At 37.0% G+C, this 25,306-nt stretch overlaps 2 protein-coding genes across 8 annotated transcripts in view; one reads left to right on the top strand and one right to left on the bottom strand.

The window, feature by feature from the left end:
- The window catches only part of dnm1a (dynamin 1a), a gene marked incomplete at its 5' end in the record, with an annotated part of 119,745 nt that extends 94,650 nt beyond the window's left edge, over positions 1-25,095 (bottom strand). For all 7 annotated transcript variants that reach the window (XM_081366247.1, XM_081366243.1, XM_081366246.1 and 4 more), the window contains one exon: positions 24,935-25,095. In XM_081366247.1, coding sequence (XP_081222373.1) covers positions 24,935-25,095 — 161 coding nt within the window. The remainder of the gene's footprint in view (positions 1-24,934) is intronic.
- Positions 1-25,306, top strand: part of ciz1a (cdkn1a interacting zinc finger protein 1a) — a gene marked incomplete at its 3' end in the record, with an annotated part of 71,970 nt that overhangs the window by 20,495 nt on the left and 26,169 nt on the right. The window lies entirely within an intron of this gene.

Below are 25,306 nucleotides of genomic sequence, written 5' to 3'. Positions count from 1 at the left end.
CGCACTGGAGGAACTATTGGTGAAAGTTCCCGGATAACGGCGTGTTCGCACCACAGGAACTGGGAAGGATGTTAGTTCTAGGAACTCCTTTTGGAGGAACTAATTTACTCCTCCTTCAGAGTCGGTCTAAACCAGCGCTATAGGAACTACAGTGACGTTAGTGTTCTCTGATTGGCCGAACGCACACAAAACACCAGCACACGCCATTTAAAAAAAGCTAAATGCACAGATTATAGCCTATATATTTACTCCACAAACTAACTCTACGAACATGTAAAACAGTAATAGATGGACCTCTAAATCTTTACACTGAGGAGAAAATTCAACACAACTCTGAGGAGAACAAGAGAAACATGATTATGTATTTCTGCTCAGCAACACTGGGCATCAAACACACGCCATACGCTAATAACTCTTATACCATGGTCTGGGTGAATGCTCAATTCTGATTGGCTGCAGGGTGTCCATTAAAAAGTGATAGAGGACACCTAGTAAATAAACCGTCAGGCGTAACCAGGGAAACCAAGTTATTGTTTGTAATAACTTTAGATTTCGATTGTAAAACTAATTAAAATATAAACTAATGTTTTAAAAATGTGTTATTTGGCAAGTGACCATGGTATATAAGCGGGTTAATGCCCTTCGAGGTGTCCATTGTCAGGTATTAATGGACTTCGGTGGAGGTACACGCAGGGCATTAACCCTTACTTCATTACTGTCTACTTTCTATGTATGACAGTTCTATCTAATATCGTGTTAGACAGATCACAAACTAATGAACACAGAGAATGTGAGCACTGTGTTTTAAGGCTCTGGCATCCAAATAAAAGTCTCAACAACAAGCGTGTCTTACGCTACTTCAGAGATCCCAGTGGCGGTGTGAATGAAACCACATGAGGTACACGCCTCGCCGTCGTCCATTAATACCTGACAATGGACACCTCGAAGGGCATTAACCCGCTTATATACCATGGTCACTTGCCAAATAACACATTTTTAAAACATTAGTTTATATTTTAATTAGTTTTACATCTGAAAGCCCATAACAGTGTTACTCACAGCCGGAGCTGTCCATGGTGCTGAAACAACACACACATGTGACCCTGCACCACAAAACCAGTCACATGGGTCAATTTTATGAAAGTGAGATTTATACATAATAAATAAGATTTCCATTGATGTGTGGTTTGTTAGGATAGGACAATATTTGGCCGAAAAAATCTGAGGGTGCAAAAAAATCGAAACATTGAGAAAATGTTCATTTATGTTGGCGATTGTGCAGCATTCACTCACACAAATACATGTTTGATATATTTACGGTAGGAAATTTACTAAATATCTTCATGGAACATGATCTTTACTTAATATCCTAATGATTTTTGGCATAAAAGAAAAATCTATAATTTTGACCCATACAATGTATTGTTGGATATCGCCACAAATATACCCGTGCGACATGTGACTGCTTTTGTGATCCAGGGTCAAATATGGTTCTCCTGCTGATAAAACGTTCACTTGATAGTAATAACACATGAGCTGAAACAACACACACTGATTCTGTGAGATCCCGGACGGTACATTCTCAGCTACAGCGAGTTTAACGATGCGGGAACATTTAGCAGATTAATGTTTGCTGGATGATTAACTGAACTTCAATTTGAGTTCAGTTATTTTGACTTATGAAAACAAGATAATAAAGATTACATGATGCATTTATTTATATCGTCGCTGTCTGGCGGAAACATCGTATCTCCAAAAATGATACTTTTCAGGAAATAGGAAACACACTGCATTTCTTACATAATTAAACACTGCGCTGTCAAAGTTGATATTATGGCTTTATATATATGGGTCAGACACTTGCATGTGTCATTATACAGTATTATTAACATATTACCAAAATCAAGCTTCAAATGGAGTTTGGAGATTTTTGACCGGAGAATTTCGTACACGTCTTTTATCGGTCATTAGAACGGCCGTATCTGAGGCAGTGAGTGCATCGCTTTACGTTTTCATCAACTTATAGATTATAAAGATTACAGTAGCTACAGTGTGTGGACGCTCAGCTTTTTCTGTCATTTGGATAAAATCTTGTGTTACTAAAGATGAAGTGCTTCTCACAGGCTATATAAGGGGGTATTGACAATGAGTCGATGACAAATGCTAATGCTAAGACACTCTTCTCCGCTCCTCAAATACATAAAACATAAGCCTTTATATAGTGTTTCTGGAGTAAAACACACTGTACTTGTTCAAGCAATCAGTTCTTCATTTAAGCTCAAATCTGCGCTCCAAACTGTGGGCGGAGTTATGACGTTTGACTGACAGTTTGAGGAGCCAATGGAGTTGCTCCATTTATTTCAAATTTTGTTGTGCAGTTAAATCGATATTAGTGAATAAACATAGGTATATATTTACATTTTATTTATTATGCATAATCTAATTATTATTATTTATTTATTTTATTCATAAATGTTTTATGTTTTTCAGTTTAAGTATAAATCCACTGTTAAATTTTTTTTTTTTAATTCAGTATTCAATGCATGCATAATGTTTCCAAAGTCAAAATCTGGTTAAATAATCATTTTCTCAATCAATATTGACTGAAATAACCATGATTATGGCCACAACCCAACTTTACAATTCTCAGACGAGCTCTCAGAAACACGTAAAGCGTGCGGGGAGAGAGAGAGAGAGAGAGAGAGAGAGAGAGAGAGAGAGAGAGAGAGAGAGAGAGAGAGAGAGAGAGAGAGAGAGAGAGAGAGTAAATCACATCCATCATCCATCATCCTTCATAAGACTTCATTACGACTCGGCAGAAAACGTTTGTTAATATTCAGAAGCCAAACAAACGTAGCGCTGAAGCTCATGTCACGCCGCTGCTCACAAATTAGGACGAAGAACACAGTGTCCCTAAATCAATGAGAGACCGACCCTCTGAGTTCCTGACTTCATATTGCTGCGAGTCTCAGTCCAACACGCCATCATGATGCTTTAAACAGACCTCGAGCTTTACTGTCACGTCAGACTCAGATCAAAACACCCACCAACAACACTAGCAGAGTGCAGCTCCATTCACTTTCTCCACAGGGAAACTGATTATGAACGATACCTTAATAAAGTCCTCCTGTAGTCAATCATTTTATCCATTAAAACTCATCTTTGATCACAAAAATTACATATTTAAATGTTTTTTCCTTGAAAAAATGTCTTCCTGCCTTAAAATATCTTGACTGTAACTCGACACCCTCGCCTCATTTAGTATGCGTGGTTCTATGAATATGCAAATGAGCCCCGCCTCCACTCACTCACTCAGCTCAGGATCCACTGGTTGACGATCACATGTTGGTTACAAGGTAGTTTGTGACGTCAGAAACACCAGCGATTTCAAAGCGTGTTTTTGAGACTGTCTTTGGTTCACTGCAGTTTTAAGGAGGAAATACTCAGCAATGCTGTCGACTTATGAATTTACACATGGTTTGTCTTAAAGCATATTAAAAACTCCACATAGACACATAAACAACATTAAAAGCTGGATTTACACCACGGGGGGACTTTAAAGACAGCTCTACTGTGAGCTATTAGGTTGTTAATCTAAGATATTTGCTTCTGTTCAAACCCACATTATTACAGCTTTTTTATTTTTAATAATCATGTTATAATAAACTACATTACCCATGATGCTGTACAGAAAATTAGAGTTGAAGAAAGCAACATGCGCCAAAAGATCTCGTTAGCTCCGCCCACTCCCGTATGACATAATCAAGTTAATCTCTCTACGCTCTCAAAATGCTGAAATGTTTGTATATTTATGCATATTTTGCAATAAACTTAAAATATATGGTCTTTTTTATATATATAATCAACATTTGTAAATGAGTAGTTTTATATTTCTCCATCGTTTTTAACTCTATTATGATTTGTAGTCCCTCATTAAAGCTGTTAAGTTCACAGTCTTAAACCTTTGACTTTTTGTCCAATTTTCTAAAAAATGTTTGCTTCAAATCAAAGTTTATAATGCTTTAATAAGGACTTCTTTTAAATCCCAATGGGAGAAATGAATGGAAAAATACTTCCGGATCCAGCGCCGCTGAAAAAGGAGGCGAGCGCTAATGCACTCTATTGTGCCAGTGAACTCTACACAGGCAAACATTACAGATCTCCGTTTTCATTTCAATGCTCCCTATTGGATATTATAGAAATCATATTGTTATAACAGTCCATTCGAGAGTTTTTTTGTGCTTGTTGCAGCAAAAATGAGCTTGCTTTGATGAGACAAATTGATGCATTGTTTGTTTGTTTGTGGAAGACTACACCCAAAGCACACAGACAATGCATCACCATGACAAAAAGCAATGCAACCAATGCATCAACTTATGCAAACGTAAGACCGACTGTTTCTATTAAAAGTAAAAAGGATCAACAGCTTAAACGAGGCCGACAGATTACAAACGCAGAAGAGCAGTGTGTGTGAATGTGTTCATGAAACACACATAAACTAATGCACATCACTTCATCTAGTTCATCTAAGTCTTGTCTGGTTCATACTTTAAAAATAATGCACAACTAACATGAACAGAGGTTGCATATGAAAATATTAGGTCATGTTGAAACAAATGAGACCTCATAAAGTCCTTGTTTGTTTCTGAAAGCTTGAACTGTGTTTTCAGTAAATGAGGATTTTAAATAATAATAATAATAATAATAATAATTGTCGGTGTTTTGTCACATGTTTTTTTTTTATTTTGTCATTTTGTGCAGTTTATGATTTCTGAAGCCAAAACAATGGCTTAATATTTTGTATGTTACGTTACCTTTTATGTATTTTCTGTTTCTTGGTTTTGAGATTCATAACCACTTTACTGTTTTTGCTGAAATGCCTTTTATATATGTATTTATAGACTCGCTGTGATAACACGCCCTGTTATAGAGGCCAACTTTTGTTAAATTAGCTGTTTTATCTTTTTTTAAAGGCAATATATACTCAAAAATCACTAAGATTAAAGAGAAAATATGCAGTAATCACTGAAAACTGTTTATTCTGGGACTAAATTGTTCTATTTTTGAACATGATGGAGATGCAGTGTTATTTTTAAACTATAATTATATAATATACTATTATAGTTTTCTTATATATATTCTTATATGTTATATATATATTTATTTATTTATTTATTTAGAATTGTCTGGTTTCATTTTAATTTTAGGTAAACTTTTAGCAATTTTGTTGTGTTTTTTTGTAATTTTTTATTAGGTTTTTTTTTTTTACATGTCTATAAATTTAGTATTTAGAGGTTAAACTAAATAAAATTAGAAATGTTGCTTGACTATAATAACGCTGCAGAGATGACAAACAACATCCGTGACATCTCGTTCATTTACACTAAATATAACTTTATTATTTAGGTTTATTTAGAGGTTTAGTCACTGATTGTTCCTGTGGTGAATAACATAGCATCTTTATTTAGATGTAATTAGTAGTTTTCCAGGATTTGCGAGGCATTCCAGATTTTGAACAACAAACTCCCGCAAGATAATTGCAGAGTCTGTTTGACTCGAGGTCTAAATATAGGAAGAGGCTTTTGTTAAAATAGTGTAGAGTTAATGATGTTAATTTTGCCAGATTTAAATAGCAGATTGTGCTTCTTCTCACCATCTGCAAGGCGTCCGTATCCAAAATCCTGATCCTTCATAAGGACCAAAAAAATTTAAGGGGTTCAATAATGCTCCAATAACGGCTCTTTTGAATATTGTGGAATCTGTGATGTCAAACGCGCAAATGCATTTGCATATGCCCGCCTCCAGAGCAAGAAATCAACCAATTGTTATGCTGTCTTCACTGATACAGTATACAGATGTGTGTTCAGATTATAACGACTGACGCTGTCTACACTGATACAGTATACAGATGTGTGTTCAGATTATAATGACTGACGCTGATACACTGATACAGTATACAGATGTGTGTTCAGATTATAATGACTGACACTGATACACTGATACAGTATACAGATGTGTGTTCAGATTATAATGACTGACGCTGATACACTGATACAGTATACAGATGTGTTCAGATTATAATGACTGATGCTGTCTACACTGATACAGTATACAGATGTGTGTTCAGATTATAACGACTGACGCTGTCTACACTGATACAGTATACAGATGTGTGTTCAGATTATAACGACTGACGCTGTCTACACTGATACAGTATACAGATGTGTGTTCAGATTATAATGACTGACGCTGATACACTGATACAGTATACAGATGTGTGTTCAGATTATAATGACTGACACTGATACACTGATACAGTATACAGATGTGCGTTCAGATTATAATGACTGACGCTGATACACTGATACAGTATACAGATGTGTGTTCAGATTATAATGACTGACTCTGATACACTGATACAGTATACAGATGTGTGTTCAGATTATAATGACTGACGCTGATACACTGATACAGTATACAGATGTGTGTTCAGATTATAACGACTGACGCTGTCTACACTGATACAGTATACAGATGTGTGTTCAGATTATAATGACTGACTCTGATACACTGATACAGTATACAGATGTGTGTTCAGATTATAATGACTGACGCTGATACACTGATACAGTATACAGATGTGTGTTCAGATTATAACGACTGACGCTGTCTACACTGATACAGTATACAGATGTGTGTTCAGATTATAATGACTGACGCTGATACACTGATACAGTATACAGATGTGTGTTCAGATTATAATGACTGACTCTGATACACTGATACAGTATACAGATGTGCGTCAGATTATAATGACTGACGTTGATACACTGATACAGTATACAGATGTGTGTTCAGATTATAATGACTGATGCTGATACACTGATACAGTATACAGATGTGCGTCAGATTATAATGACTGACGCTGATACACTGATACAGTATACAGATGTGTGTTCAGATTATAATGACTGACGCTGATACACTGATACAGTATACAGATGTGTGTTCAGATTATAATGACTGACGCTGATACACTGATACAGTATACAGATGTGTGTTCAGATTATAATGACTGATGCTGTCTACACTGATACAGTATACAGATGTGTGTTCAGATTATAATGACTGACGCTGATACACTGATACAGTATACAGATGTGTGTTCAGATTATAATGACTGATGCTGATACACTGATACAGTATACAGATGTGCGTCAGATTATAATGACTGACGCTGATACAGTATACAGATGTGTGTTCAGATTATAATGACTGACGCTGATACACTGATACAGTATACAGATGTGTGTTCAGATTATAATGACTGACGCTGATACACTGATACAGTATACAGATGTGCGTCAGATTATAATGACTGACTCTGATACACTGATACAGTATACAGATGTGCGTCAGATTATAATGACTGATGCTGATACACTGATACAGTATACAGATGTGCGTCAGATTATAATGACTGACGCTGATACACTGATACAGTATACAGATGTGCGTCAGATTAAAATGACTGACTCTGATACACTGATACAGTATACAGATGTGTTCAGATTATAATGACTGACACTGTCTACACTGATACAGTATACAGATGTGTGTTCAGATTATAATGACTGACGCTGATACACTGATACAGTATACAGATGTGCGTCAGATTATAATGACTGACTCTGATACACTGATACAGTATACAGATGTGCGTCAGATTATAATGACTGATGCTGATACACTGATACAGTATACAGATGTGCGTCAGATTATAATGACTGACGCTGATACACTGATACAGTATACAGATGTGTGTTCAGATTATAATGACTGACGCTGATACACTGATACAGTATACAGATGTGCGTCAGATTATAATGACTGACTCTGATACACTGATACAGTATACAGATGTGCGTCAGATTATAATGACTGATGCTGATACACTGATACAGTATACAGATGTGCGTCAGATTATAATGACTGACGCTGATACACTGATACAGTATACAGATGTGCGTCAGATTATAATGACTGACGCTGATACACTGATACAGTATACAGATGTGTGTTCAGATTATAATGACTGACGCTGATACACTGATACAGTATACAGATGTGTGTTCAGATTATAATGACTGACGCTGATACACTGATACAGTATACAGATGTGCGTCAGATTATAATGACTGACTCTGATACACTGATACAGTATACAGATGTGCGTCAGATTATAATGACTGATGCTGATACACTGATACAGTATACAGATGTGCGTCAGATTATAATGACTGACGCTGATACACTGATACAGTATACAGATGTGCGTCAGATTATAATGACTGACTCTGATACACTGATACAGTATACAGATGTGCGTCAGATTATAATGACTGATGCTGATACACTGATACAGTATACAGATGTGCGTCAGATTATAATGACTGACGCTGATACACTGATACAGTATACAGATGTGCGTCAGATTATAATGACTGACTCTGATACACTGATACAGTATACAGATGTGTTCAGATTATAATGACTGACGCTGATACACTGATACAGTATACAGATGTGTGCTCAGATTATAATGACTGACGCTGTCTACACTGATACAGTATACAGATGTGTGTTCAGATTATAATGACTGACTCTGATACACTGATACAGTATACAGATGTGTGTTCAGATTATAATGACTGACTCTGATACACTGATACAGTACACAGATGTGTTCAGATTATAATGACTGACACTGTCTACACTGATACAGTATACAGATGTGTGCTCAGATTATAATGACTGACGCTGTCTACACTGATACAGTATACAGATGTGTGTTCAGATTATAATGACTGACGCTGATACACTGATACAGTATACAGATGTGCGTTCAGATTATAATGACTGACGCTGTCTACACTGATACAGTATACAGATGTGCGTTCAGATTATAATGACTGACGCTGTCTACACTGATACAGTATACAGATGTGTTCAGATTATAATGACTGACGCTGTCTACACTGATACAGTATACAGATGTGTGCTCAGATTATAATGACTGACGCTGTCTACACTGATACAGTATACAGATGTGTGTTCAGATTATAATGACTGACGCTGTCTACACTGATACAGTATACAGATGTGTGTTCAGATTATAATGGCTGACACTGATACACTGATACAGTATACAGATGTGTGTTCAGATTATAATGACTGACACTGTCTACAATGATACAGTATACAGATGTGTGTTCAGATTATAATGACTGATGCTGTCTACACTGATACAGTATACAAATGTGTGCTCAGATTATAATGACTGACGCTGTCTACACTGATACAGTATACAGATGTGCGTTCAGATTATAATGACTGACGCTGTCTACACTGATACAGTATACAGATGTGTGTTCAGATTATAATGACTGACACTGATACAGTATACAGATGTGTGTTCAGATTATAATGACTGACGCTGTCTACACTGACACAGTATACAGATGTGCGTTCAGATTATAATGACTGACGCTGTCTACACTGATACAATATACAGATGTGTGTTCAGATTATAATGACAGACGCTGTCTACACTGATACAGTATACAGATGTGTGTCAGTATACAGATGTGCGTCAGTATATAGATGTGTGTTCAGATTATAATGACTGACACTGATACACTGAAACAGTATACAGATGTGTGTTCAGATTATAATGACTGACACTGATACACCGATACAGTATACAGATGTGTGCTCAGATTATAATGACTGACACTGATACACCGATACAGTATACAGATGTGTGTTCAGATTATAATGACGGACACTGATACACTGAAACAGTATACAGATGTGTGTTGAGATTATAATGACTGACTCTGATACACTGATACAGTATACAGATGTGTGTTCAGATTATAATGACTGACACTTATACAGTATACAGATGTGTGTTCAGATTATAATGACTGAAGCTGTCTACACTGATACAGTATACAGATGTGTGCTCAGATTATAATGACTGAAGCTGATACACTGATACAGTATACAGATGTGTGCTCAGATTATAATGACTGACGCTGTCTAAACTGATACAGTATACAGATGTGTGTTCAGATTATAATGACAGACGCTGTCTACACTGATACAGTATACAGATGTGTGTCAGTATACAGATGTGCGTCAGTATATAGATGTGTGTTCAGATTATAATGACTGACACTGATACACTGAAACAGTATACAGATGTGTGTTCAGATTATAATGACAGACGCTGTCTACACTGATACAGTATACAGATGTGTGTCAGTATACAGATGTGCGTCAGTATATAGATGTGTGTTCAGATTATAATGACTGAAGCTGATACACTGATACAGTATACAGATGTGTGCTCAGATTATAATGACTGACACTGATACACTGATACAGTATACAGATGTGTGTTCAGATTATAATGACTGACACTGATACACTGATACAGTATACAGATGTGTGCTCAGATTATAATGACTGACGCTGTCTACACTGATACAGTATACAGATGTGTGTCAGTATACAGATGTGCGTCAGTATATAGATGTGTGTTCAGATTATAATGGCTGACACTGATACACTGAAACAGTATACAGATGTGTGTTCAGATTATAATGACAGACGCTGTCTACACTGATACAGTATACAGATGTGTGTCAGTATACAGATGTGCGTCAGTATATAGATGTGTATTCAGATTATAATGACTGAAGCTGATAGACTGATACAGTATACAGATGTGTGCTCAGATTATAATGACTGACACTGATACACTGATACAGTATACAGATGTGTGTTCAGATTATAATGACAGACGCTGTCTACACTGATACAGTATACAGATGTGTGTCAGTATACAGATGTGCGTCAGTATATAGATGTGTGTTCAGATTATAATGACTGACACTGATACACTGAAACAGTATACAGATGTGTTCAGATTATAATGACTGACACTGATACACCGATACAGTATACAGATGTGTGTTCAGATTATAATGACGGACACTGATACACTGATACAGTATACAGATGTGTGCTCAGATTATAATGACTGACACTGATACACCGATACAGTATACAGATGTGTGTTCAGATTATAATGACGGACACTGATACACTGATACAGTATACAGATGTGTGTTCAGATTATAATGACTGACACTGATACAGTATACAGATGTGTGCTCAGATTATAATGACTGAAGCTGATACACTGATACAGTATACAGATGTGTGCTCAGATTATAATGACTGACGCTGATACACTGATACAGTATACAGATGTGTGTTCAGATTATAATGACTGACACTGATACAGATACAGTATACAGATGTGTGTTCAGATTATAATGACTGACACTGATACAGTATACAGATGTGCGCCAGTATACAGATGTGTGCTCAGATTATAATGACTGACACTGATACACCGATACAGTATACAGATGTGTGCTCAGATTATAATGACTGACACTGATACACCGATACAGTATACAGATGTGTGCTCAGATTATAATGACTGACACTGATACACCGATACAGTATACAGATGTTTGCTCAGATTATAATGACTGACACTGATACACCGATACAGTATACAGATGTGTGTTCAGATTATAATGACGGACACTGATACACCGAAACAGTATACAGATGTGTGTTGAGATTATAATGACTGACTCTGATACACTGATACAGTATACAGATGTGTGTTCAGATTATAATGACTGACGCTGATACACTGATACAGTATACAGATGTGTTCAGATTATAATGACTGACGCTGTCTACACTGATACAGTATACAGATGTGTGTTCAGATTATAATGACTGACACTGTCTACACTGATACAGTATACAGATGTGTGTTGAGATTATAATGACTGACTCTGATACACTGATACAGTATACAGATGTGTGTTCAGATTATAATGACTGACGCTGATACACTGATACAGTATACAGATGTGTTCAGATTATAATGACTGACGCTGTCTACACTGATACAGTATACAGATGTGTGCTCAGATTATAATGACTGACGCTGTCTACACTGATACAGTATACAGATGTGTTCAGATTATAATGACTGACGCTGTCTTCACTGATACAGTATACAGATGTGTTCAGATTATAATGACTGACGCTGTCTTCACTGATACAGTATACAGATGTGTGTTCAGATTATAATGACTGATGCTGATACACTGATACAGTATACAGATGTGTGTTCAGATTATAATGACTGACGCTGATACACTGATACAGTATACAGATGTGTGTTCAGATTATAATGACTGACTCTGATACACTGATACAGTATACAGATGTGTGTTCAGATTATAATGACTGACGCTGATACACTGATACAGTATACATATGTGTGTTCAGATTATAATGACTGACGTTGATACACTGATACAGTATACAGATGTGTGTTCAGATTATAATGACTGACTCTGATACACTGATACAGTATACAGATGTGTGTTCAGATTATAATGACTGACGCTGATACACTGATACAGTATACAGATGTGTGTTCAGATTATAATGACTGATGCTGCCTTCACTGATACAATATACAGATGTGTGCTCAGATTATAATGACTGACTCTGATACACTGATACAGTATACAGATGTGTTCAGATTATAATGACTGACGCTGTCTACACTGATACAGTATACAGATGTGTGTTCAGATTATAATGACTAACGATGTCTACACTGATACAGTATACAGATGTGCGTTCAGATTATAATGACTGACGCTGTCTACACTGATACAGTATACAGATGTGCGTTCAGATTATAATGACTGACTCTGATACACTGATACAGTATACAGATGTGTTCAGATTATAATGACTGACGCTGTCTACACTGATACAGTATACAGATGTGTGTTCAGATTATAATGACTGATGCTGTCTACACTGATACAGTACACATATGTGCGTTCAGATTATAATGACTGACGCTGTCTACACTGATACAGTATACAGATGTGTGCTCAGATTATAATGACTGAAGCTGATACAGTATACAGATGTGTGTTCAGATTATAATGACTGATGCTGTCTACACTGATACAGTACACAGATGTGCGTTCAGATTATAATGACTGACGCTGTCTACACTGATACAGTATACAGATGTGTGTTCAGATTATGACTGATGCTGATACACTGATACAGTACACAGATGTGCGTTCAGATTATAATGACTGACGCTGTCTACACTGATACAGTATACAGATGTGTGCTCAGATTATAATGACTGACGCTGATACACTGATACAGTACAGAGATGTGCATTCAGATTATAATGACTGACGCTGATACACTGATACAGTACACAGATGTGCGTTCAGATTATAATGACTGACGCTGATACACTGATACAGTATACAGATGTGTGCTCAGATTATAATGACTGACGCTGATACACTGATACAGTATACAGATGTGTGTTCAGATTATAATGACTGATGCTGTCTACACTGATACAGTATACAGATGTGCGTTCAGATTATAATGACTGACGCTGATACACTGATACAGTATACAGATGTGTGTTCAGATTATAATGACTGACGCTGATACACTGATACAGTATACAGATGTGTGTTCAGATTATAATGACTGACTCTGATACACTGATACAGTATACAGATGTGTGTTCAGATTATAATGACTGACGCTGATACACTGATACAGTATACAGATGTGTGTTCAGATTATAATGACTGATGCTGCCTTCACTGATACAATATACAGATGTGTGCTCAGATTATAATGACTGACTCTGATACACTGATACAGTATACAGATGTGTTCAGATTATAATGACTGACGCTGTCTACACTGATACAGTATACAGATGTGTGTTCAGATTATAATGACTAACGATGTCTACACTGATACAGTATACAGATGTGCGTTCAGATTATAATGACTGACGCTGTCTACACTGATACAGTATACAGATGTGCGTTCAGATTATAATGACTGACTCTGATACACTGATACAGTATACAGATGTGTTCAGATTATAATGACTGACGCTGTCTACACTGATACAGTATACAGATGTGTGTTCAGATTATAATGACTGATGCTGTCTACACTGAAACAGTACACATATGTGCGTTCAGATTATAATGACTGACGCTGTCTACACTGATACAGTATACAGATGTGTGCTCAGATTATAATGACTGAAGCTGATACAGTATACAGATGTGTGTTCAGATTATAATGACTGATGCTGTCTACACTGATACAGTACACAGATGTGCGTTCAGATTATAATGACTGACGCTGTCTACACTGATACAGTATACAGATGTGTGTTCAGATTATGACTGATGCTGATACACTGATACAGTACACAGATGTGCGTTCAGATTATAATGACTGACGCTGTCTACACTGATACAGTATACAGATGTGTGCTCAGATTATAATGACTGACGCTGATACACTGATACAGTACAGAGATGTGCGTTCAGATTATAATGACTGACGCTGATACACTGATACAGTACACAGATGTGCGTTCAGATTATAATGACTGACGCTGATACACTGATACAGTATACAGATGTGTGCTCAGATTATAATGACTGACGCTGATACACTGATACAGTATACAGATGTGTGTTCAGATTATAATGACTGATGCTGTCTACACTGATACAGTATACAGATGTGCGTTCAGATTATAATGACTGACGCTGTCTACACTGATACAGTATGCAGATGTGTGCTCAGATTATAATGACTGACGCTGATACACTGATACAGTATACAGATGTGCGTTCAGATTATAATGACTGACGCTGTCTACACTGATACAGTATACAGATGTGTGTCAGTATACAGATGTGCGTCAGTATACAGATGTGTGTTCAGACTATAATGACTGACACTGATACACTGACAGTATACAGATGTGTGTACAGATTATAATGACTGACGCTGATACACTGATACAGTATACAGATGTGTGTTCAGATTATAATGACAGACGCTGTCTACACTGATACAGTATACAGATGTGTGTCAGTATACAGATGTGCGTCAGTATATAGATGTGTGTTCAGATTATAATGACTGACACTGATACACTGAAACAGTATACAGATGTGTGTTCAGATTATAATGACTGACACTGATACACCGATACAGTATACAGATGTGTGCTCAGATTATAATGACTGACACTGATACACCGATACAGTATACAGATGTGTGCTCAGATTATAATGACTGACGCTGTCTACACTGATACAGTATACAGATGTGTGTTCAGATTATAATGGCTGACACTGATACACTGATACAGTATACAGATGTGTGTTCAGATTATAATGACTGACGCTGTCTTCACTGATACAGTATACAGATGTGTGTTCAGATTATAATGACGGACACTGATACACTGAAACAGTATACAGATGTGTGTTCAGATTATAATGACTGACTCTGATACACTGATACAGTATACAGATGTGTGTTCAGATTATAATGACGGACACTGATACACTGAAACAGTATACAGATGTGTATTGAGATTATAATGACTGACTCTGATACACTGATACAGTATACAGATGTGTGTTCAGATTATAATGACTGACGCTGTCTTCACTGATACAGTATACAGATGTGTTCAGATTATAATGACTGACGCTGTCTTCACTGATACAGTATACAGATGTGTTCAGATTATAATGACTGACGCTGTCTTCACTGATACAGTATACAGATGTGTGTTCAGATTATAATGACAGACGCTGTCTACACTGATACAGTATACAGATGTGTGTCAGTATACAGATGTGTGTCAGTATATAGATGTGTGTTCAGATTATAATGACTGACACTGATACACTGAAACAGTATACAGATGTGTATTCAGATTATAATGACTGACACTGATACACCGATACAGTATACAGATGTGTGCTCAGATTATAATGACTGACACTGATACACCGATACAGTATACAGATGTGTGTTCAGATTATAATGACGGACACTGATACACTGAAACAGTATACAGATGTGTGTTGAGATTATAATGACTGACTCTGATACACTGATACAGTATACAGATGTGTGTTCAGATTATAATGACTGACGCTGATACACTGATACAGTATACAGATGTGTTCAGATTATAATGACTGACGCTGTCTACACTGATACAGTATACAGATGTGTGTTCAGATTATAATGACTGACACTGTCTACACTGATACAGTATACAGATGTGTGCTCAGATTATGATGACTGACGCTGTCTTCACTGATACAGTATACAGATGTGTGTTCAGATTATAATGACTGACGCTGTCTTCACTGATACAGTATACAGATGTGTTCAGATTATAATGACTGACGCTATCTTCACTGATACAGTATACAGATGTGTGTTCAGATTATAATGACTGATGCTGATACACTGATACAGTATACAGATGTGTGTTCAGATTATAATGACTGACGCTGATACACTGATACAGTATACAGATGTGTGTTCAGATTATAATGACTGACTCTGATACACTGATACAGTATACAGATGTGTGTTCAGATTATAATGACTGACGCTGATACACTGATACAGTATACAGATGTGTGTTCAGATTATAATGACTGACGCTGATACACTGATACAGTATACAGATGTGTGTTCAGATTATAATGACTGACTCTGATACACTGATACAGTATACAGATGTGTGTTCAGATTATAATGACTGACGCTGATACACTGATACAGTATACAGATGTGTGTTCAGATTATAATGACTGATGCTGCCTTCGCTGATACAATATACAGATGTGTGCTCAGATTATAATGACTGACTCTGATACACTGATACAGTATACAGATGTGTTCAGATTATAATGACTGACGCTGTCTACACTGATACAGTATACAGATGTGTGTTCAGATTATAATGACTAACGATGTCTACACTGATACAGTATACAGATGTGCGTTCAGATTATAATGACTGACGCTGTCTACACTGATACAGTATACAGATGTGCGTTCAGATTATAATGACTGACTCTGATACACTGATACAGTATACAGATGTGTTCAGATTATAATGACTGACGCTGTCTACACTGATACAGTATACAGATGTGCGTTCAGATTATAATGACTGATGCTGTCTACACTGATACAGTATACAGATGTGTTCAGATTATAATGACTGACGCTGTCTACACTGATACAGTATACATATGTGCGTTCAGATTATAATGACTGACGCTGTCTACACTGATACAGTATACAGATGTGTGCTCAGATTATAATGACTGAAGCTGATACACTATACAGATGTGTGTTCAGATTATAATGACTGATGCTGTCTACACTGATACAGTACACAGATGTGCGTTCAGATTATAATGACTGACGCTGTCTACACTGATACAGTATACAGATGTGTGTTCAGATTATAATGACTGACGCTGATACACTGATACAGTACACAGATGTGCGTTCAGATTATAATGACTGACGCTGTCTACACTGATACAGTATACAGATGTGTGCTCAGATTATAATGACTGACGCTGATACACTGATACAGTACAGAGATGTGCGTTCAGATTATAATGACTGACGCTGATACACTGATACAGTACACAGATGTGCGTTCAGATTATAATGACTGACGCTGATACACTGATACAGTATACAGATGTGTGCTCAGATTATAATGACTGACGCTGATACACTGATACAGTATACAGATGTGTGTTCAGATTATAATGACTGATGCTGTCTACACTTATACAGTATACAGATGTGCATTCAGATTATAATGACTGACGCTGTCTACACTGATACAGTATACCGATGTGTGCTCAGATTATAATGACTGACGCTGTCTACACTGATACAGTACACAGATGTGTGTTCAGATTATAATGACTGACGCTGTCTACACTGATACAGTACAGAGATGTGCATTCAGATTATAATGACTGACGCTGATACACTGATACAGTACACTTATGTGCGTTCAGATTATAATGACTGACGCTGATACACTGATACAGTATACAGATGTGTGCTCAGATTATAATGACTGACGCTGATACACTGATACAGTATACAGATGTGTGTTCAGATTATAATGACTGACGCTGTCTACACTGATACAGTACACAGATGTGCGTTCAGATTATAATGACTGACGCTGTCTACACTGATACAGTATACCGATGTGTGCTCAGATTATAATGACTGACGCTGATACACTGATACAGTATACAGATGTGTGTTCAGATTATAATGACTGACGCTGTCTACACTGATACAGTATACAGATGTGTGTTCAGATTATAATGACTGATGCTGTCTACACTGATACAGTACACAGATGTGTGTTCAGATTATAATGACTGACGCTGTCTACACTGATACAGTATACAGATGTGTGTTCAGATTATAATGACTGATGCTGTCTACACTGATACAGTATACAGATGTGCGTTCAGATTATAATGACTGACGCTGTCTACACTGATACAGTATGCAGATGTGTGCTCAGATTATAATGACTGACGCTGATACACTGATACAGTATACAGATGTGCGTTCAGATTATAATGACTGACGCTGTCTACACTGATACAGTATACAGATGTGTGTCAGTATACAGATGTGCGTCAGTATACAGATGTGTGTTCAGACTATAATGACTGACACTGATACACTGACAGTATACAGATGTGTGTACAGATTATAATGACTGACGCTGATACACTGATACAGTATACAGATGTGTGTTCAGATTATAATGACAGACGCTGTCTACACTGATACAGTATACAGATGTGTGTCAGTATACAGATGTGCGTCAGTATATAGATGTGTGTTCAGATTATAATGACTGACACTGATACACTGAAACAGTATACAGATGTGTGTTCAGATTATAATGACTGACACTGATACACCGATACAGTATACAGATGTATGCTCAGATTATAATGACTGACACTGATACACCGATACAGTATACAGATGTGTGTTCAGATTATAATGACTGACACTGATACACTGAAGCAGTATACAGATGTGTGTTGAGATTATAATGACTGACTCTGATACACTGATACAGTATACAGATGTGTGCTCAGATTATAATGACTGAAGCTGATACAGTATACAGATGTGTGTTCAGATTATAATGACTGATGCTGTCTACACTGATACAGTACACAGATGTGCGTTCAGATTATAATGACTGACGCTGTCTACACTGATACAGTATACAGATGTGTGTTCAGATTATAATGACTGACGCTGATACACTGATACAGTACACAGATGTGCGTTCAGATTATAATGACTGACGCTGTCTACACTGATACAGTATACAGATGTGTGCTCAGATTATAATGACTGACGCTGATACACTGATACAGTACAGAGATGTGCGTTCAGATTATAATGACTGACGCTGATACACTGATACAGTACACAGATGTGCGTTCAGATTATAATGACTGACACTGATACACTGATACAGTATACAGATGTGTGTTCAGATTATAATGACTGACGCTGTCTACACTGATACAGTATACAGATGTGTGTTCAGATTATAATGACTGATGCTGTCTACACTGATACAGTATACAGATGTGTGTTCAGATTATAATGACTGATGCTGTCTACACTGATACAGTATACAGATGTGCGTTCAGATTATAATGACTGACGCTGTCTACACTGATACAGTATGCAGATGTGTGCTCAGATTATAATGACTGACGCTGATACACTGATACAGTATACAGATGTGCGTTCAGATTATAATGACTGACGCTGTCTACACTGATACAGTGTACAGATGTGTGTCAGTATACAGATGTGCGTCAGTATACAGATGTGTGTTCAGACTATAATGACTGACACTGATACACTGACAGTATACAGATGTGTGTACAGATTATAATGACTGACGCTGATACACTGATACAGTATACAGATGTGTGTTCAGATTATAATGACAGACGCTGTCTACACTGATACAGTATACAGATGTGTGTCAGTATACAGATGTGCATCAGTATATAGATGTGTGTTCAGATTATAATGACTGACACTGATACACTGAAACAGTATACAGATGTGTGTTCAGATTATAATGACTGACACTGATACACTGAAACAGTATACAGATGTGTGTTCAGATTATAATGACTGACACTGATACACCGATACAGTATACAGATGTATGCTCAGATTATAATGACTGACACTGATACACCGATACAGTATACAGATGTGTGTTCAGATTATAATGACTGACACTGATACACTGAAGCAGTATACAGATGTGTGTTGAGATTATAATGACTGACTCTGATACACTGATACAGTATACAGATGTGTGCTCAGATTATAATGACTGACGCTGTCTACACTGATACAGTATACAGATGTGTGTTGAGATTATAATGACTGACTCTGATACACTGATACAGTATACAGATGTGTGCTCAGATTATAATGACTGACGCTGTCTTCACTGATACAGTATACAGATGTGTGCTCAGATTATAATGACTGACGCTGTCTTCACCGATACAGTATACAGATGTGTGTTCAGATTATAATGACGGACACTGATACACTGAAACAGTATACAGATGTGTGTTGAGATTATAATGACTGACTCTGATACACTGATACAGTATACAGATGTGTGTTCAGATTATAATGACTGACGCTGATACACTGATACAGTATACAGATGTGTGTTCAGATTATAATGACTGACGCTGTCTACACTGATACAGTATACAGATGTGTGTTCAGATTATAATGACTGACACTGTCTACACTGATACAGTATACAGATGTGTTCAGATTATAATGACTGACGCTGATAGACTGATACAGTATACAGATGTGTTCAGATTATAATGACTGACGCTGTCTACACTGATACAGTATACAGATGTGTGTTCAGATTATAATGACTGACGCTGATAGACTGATACAGTATACAGATGTGTTCAGATTATAATGACTGACGCTGTCTACACTGATACAGTATACAGATGTGTGTTCAGATTATAATGACTGACGCTGTCTACACTGATACAGTATACAGATGTGTGTTCAGATTATAATGACTGACGCTGATACACTGATACAGTATACAGATGTGTTCAGATTATAATGACTGACACTGATAGACTGATACAGTATACAGATGTGTTCAGATTATAATGACTGACGCTGTCTACACTGATACAGTACACAGATGTGTGTTCAGATTATAATGACTGACGCTGATAGACTGATACAGTATACAGATGTGTTCAGATTATAATGACTGACGCTGTCTACACTGATACAGTATACAGATGTGTGTTCAGATTATAATGACTGACGCTGATACACTGATACAGTATACAGATGTGTTCAGATTATAATGACTGACGCTGTCTACACTGATACAGTATACAGATGTGTGTTCAGATTATAATGACTGACGCTGATACACTGATACAGTATACAGATGTGTGTTCAGATTATAATGACTGATGCTGATACACTGATACAGTATACAGATGTGTGTTCAGATTATAATGACTGACGCTGTCTACACTGATACAGTATACAGATGTGTGTTCAGTTTATAATGACAGACGCTGTCTACACTGATACAGTATACAGATGTGTTCAGATTATAATGACTGACGCTGATACACTGATACAGTATACAGATGTGTGTTCAGTTTATAATGACAGACGCTGTCTACACTGATACAGTATACAGATGTGTTCAGATTATAATGACTGACGCTGTCTACACTGATACAGTACACAGATGTGTGTTCAGATTATAATGACTGACGCTGTCTACACTGATACAGTATACAGATGTGTGTTCAGATTATAATGACTGACGCTGTCTACACTGATACAGTACACAGATGTGTGTTCAGATTATAATGACTGACGCTGATACACTGATTCAGTATACAGATGTGTGTTCAGATTATAATGACTGACGCTGATACACTGATACAGTATACAGATGTGTGTTCAGTTTATAATGACAGACGCTGTCTACACTGATACAGTATACAGATGTGTTCAGATTATAATGACTGACGCTGTCTACACTGATACAGTACACAGATGTGTGTTCAGATTATAATGACTGACGCTGATACACTGATTCAGTATACATATGTGTGTTCAGATTATAATGACTGACGCTGATACACTGATTCAGTATACAGATGTGTGTTCAGATTATAATGACTGACGCTGTCTACACTGATACAGTACACAGATGTGTGTTCAGATTATAATGACTGACGCTGATACACTGATTCAGTATACAGATGTGTGTTCAGATTATAATGACTGACGCTGATACACTGATACAGTATACAGATGTGTGTTCAGTTTATAATGACAGACGCTGTCTACACTGATACAGTATACAGATGTGTTCAGATTATAATGACTGACGCTGTCTACACTGATACAGTACACAGATGTGTGTTCAGATTATAATGACTGACGCTGATACACTGATTCAGTATACAGATGTGTGTTCAGATTATAATGACTGACGCTGATACACTGATACAGTATACAGATGTGTGTTCAGATTATAATGACTGACGCTGATAAACTGATTCAGTATACAGATGTGTTCAGATTATAATGACTGACGCCTATACACTGATACAGTATACAGATGTGTGTTCAGATTATAATGACTGACGCTGATACACTGATTCAGTATACAGATGTGTGTTCAGATTATAATGACTGACTCTGATACACTGATACAGTATACAGATGTGTGTTCAGATTATAATGACAGATGCTGATACACTGATACAGTATACAGATGTGCGTTCAGATTATAATAAGATGCATCACAAACCCTGAGTAAATTATTTCATAATGCTGTCTGTAAATTATGCTTTTATATGGATAATGTTTTCAATAGTGAGTTGACGTTGATACTGTTTCCTCTGCAATGACAACAGTGGCGTTTACTGACAAGCCTTGAAGGAGCCGCGCCTTAAAAACTGATCATTACAGACAGAGGCTCAGAATGAGTGTAAAAAATAATCGTTTTTCCACATATACATTTGTTTTCTGTGCAATTAGACTTAAATAACATAAGTCAATGTCAAGGAACATGTTGTCCTTGAATGTCATGACCCCTCTAATTTAGGGGATCCAGTTCTTTTGCATTGAATTAAAAATATAAAATGGCAAATTAGGTTTGTCTTTTTATTTTAACAAGCTTTTTATCTAAAAAAAATTGTAGTGACTCTGTCTTTTTCTTTACAGATTGTGACTGACACCTCAGATCCATTCATATCTCCATGTATGAATGCTCATACATTGGTTATACAGTAGTAAACGTTGTTTTAAACAGTGTTTATGTAACGTGAATGGTGAAGCTGCCACAGAAAGTTCTTCACGATCAGGTCAATGAAATCAGTAACTAGACCTAAATGGGATCATATTCTACTGGCAAAATTAAATTAAAATGCACAAATCTAGTTAATTGTGCTGTGTTATGTGGCTCTCTGAGAGCATCAGTGCCTCACACACGACCTCCGTCAGCAGCAAGAGTTGCTGAATCATGCAGCATAAGACTTAGATACACACACACACAAACCAAAAATATATTCCCCCTCCAGATTTAATATACAGTCCAAAACACTGGCAGTCAAGTCAGTGCAACAAATTTATTTCATTTATGTGATGTGAGGGCTGCCAATTCTGAGCAATGCTAATGTTGATTAAAACCTGTCAATCACCAATATATCCTCAGAAACAGCATCGTGTTTCAGACTTTACCTAAATAATATAATGTGGCATCATCCTTCTAAATATTTATAATGCCTCACTCACACTGAAAAGCTTAAGATAATTATTTATGTCTGTTTTCTGTGTTTGTGCTCCATGATGAGACATTTTACATTAGCTAAAACACCACCATGATGCTTGAATGTTGTGGGTGGTTGCTAGGGCGTTGCTAAGATGTTCTAGGTTGCTAGGGTGTTGCTAGGATGTTGCTAGGATGTCACATCTCTAATCGTCTGGATGTGACTCAGGCCTTTAATGTGTATCTGCAGGGGTTTTTCCACCTGTTTTCTGGTCCAGCAGGTGAAAATGGTGCATCTGAACATTTAGTAGGAGATTTGAGGAATCGTTCATGTCTGGAGCACGAACACGCTTTAAGAGGTTTAATTAGCTAGCAAACACTGCTAATGAGGATTTTGTTGTTGTTGCATGCATGAAATCAAATGTTTTCTGTTTTTATATTGAAACAGTGCCATGCAACATTAGAGAATGTCTCCATAATAAAAGGGCAGATAATTGTTATGTTTAATTGCTTATGCATAATCTCAGCTCATTATTATCTGCCTTGTGCAGGTTGAAGCTCTGGCAACACAAAGGTGAATCTGCATCCGCATCCATCTTTCACACAGTATTTCTATTATGGCTTCTGAGCTTGTGCATTATTATTATTATCATCATCATCATTATCATCACAGATTTCACTAATGATGATGATGCACTAATGCATATTGAAGAATACACTGTAAATGACTATTGAGGGGGATTATGTAACTAGATTTAGATGTGTTGTTGTGAAAATGGCTGGTGATTGTATGATCCTCCATCATGCCTCAATAACACTTAAAGGTTATCATCCTCACAATGACCTTTGCATATCATTGATGCATGACTGAGCTGGAATATAAGATTGATACTGCTTTATTATTGTATGTTATTAGGTGTTGCCTATGATTATAATGCATGAACGACTTACTTCCCCACGAAGTTCTCGAGCACGGAGCTTTTCCCAGCGCTTTGTCCGCCCACCACCGCGATCTGCGGCAGGTCCAGGTTCGCGTTCTGACCGATGGCGGCGAACGCATCTTGCATTCGGTTGACCAGAGGAATCAGATCCTCCATCCCCCGGTTCCCCATCGCGATGACCGGCAATGAATGAATGTGTTTCAAGTGAATTTCGGCATTGATTTATTCTGTATCTGTATCTATCTCTCTCGCGCGCGATCACGCTTTCAGGACGGGTCTTATTTCGGCATTGAGTTATTCGGTCTCTCTCTCTTTTATCTGTGTGTGTGTGTGTGCGTGTTAGTGTCTGCAGTCCTTCTGAGATGATGATGAGCTGCTTTTC

This window comes from Scardinius erythrophthalmus, assembly GCF_964197995.2.
Source record: "Scardinius erythrophthalmus genome assembly, chromosome: 5".
In the NCBI taxonomy this organism is placed as follows: domain Eukaryota; kingdom Metazoa; phylum Chordata; class Actinopteri; order Cypriniformes; family Leuciscidae; genus Scardinius; species Scardinius erythrophthalmus.
The sequence above is the reverse complement of the archived record's forward strand: the minus strand, read 5'-3'. Positions and strand labels throughout refer to the sequence as shown.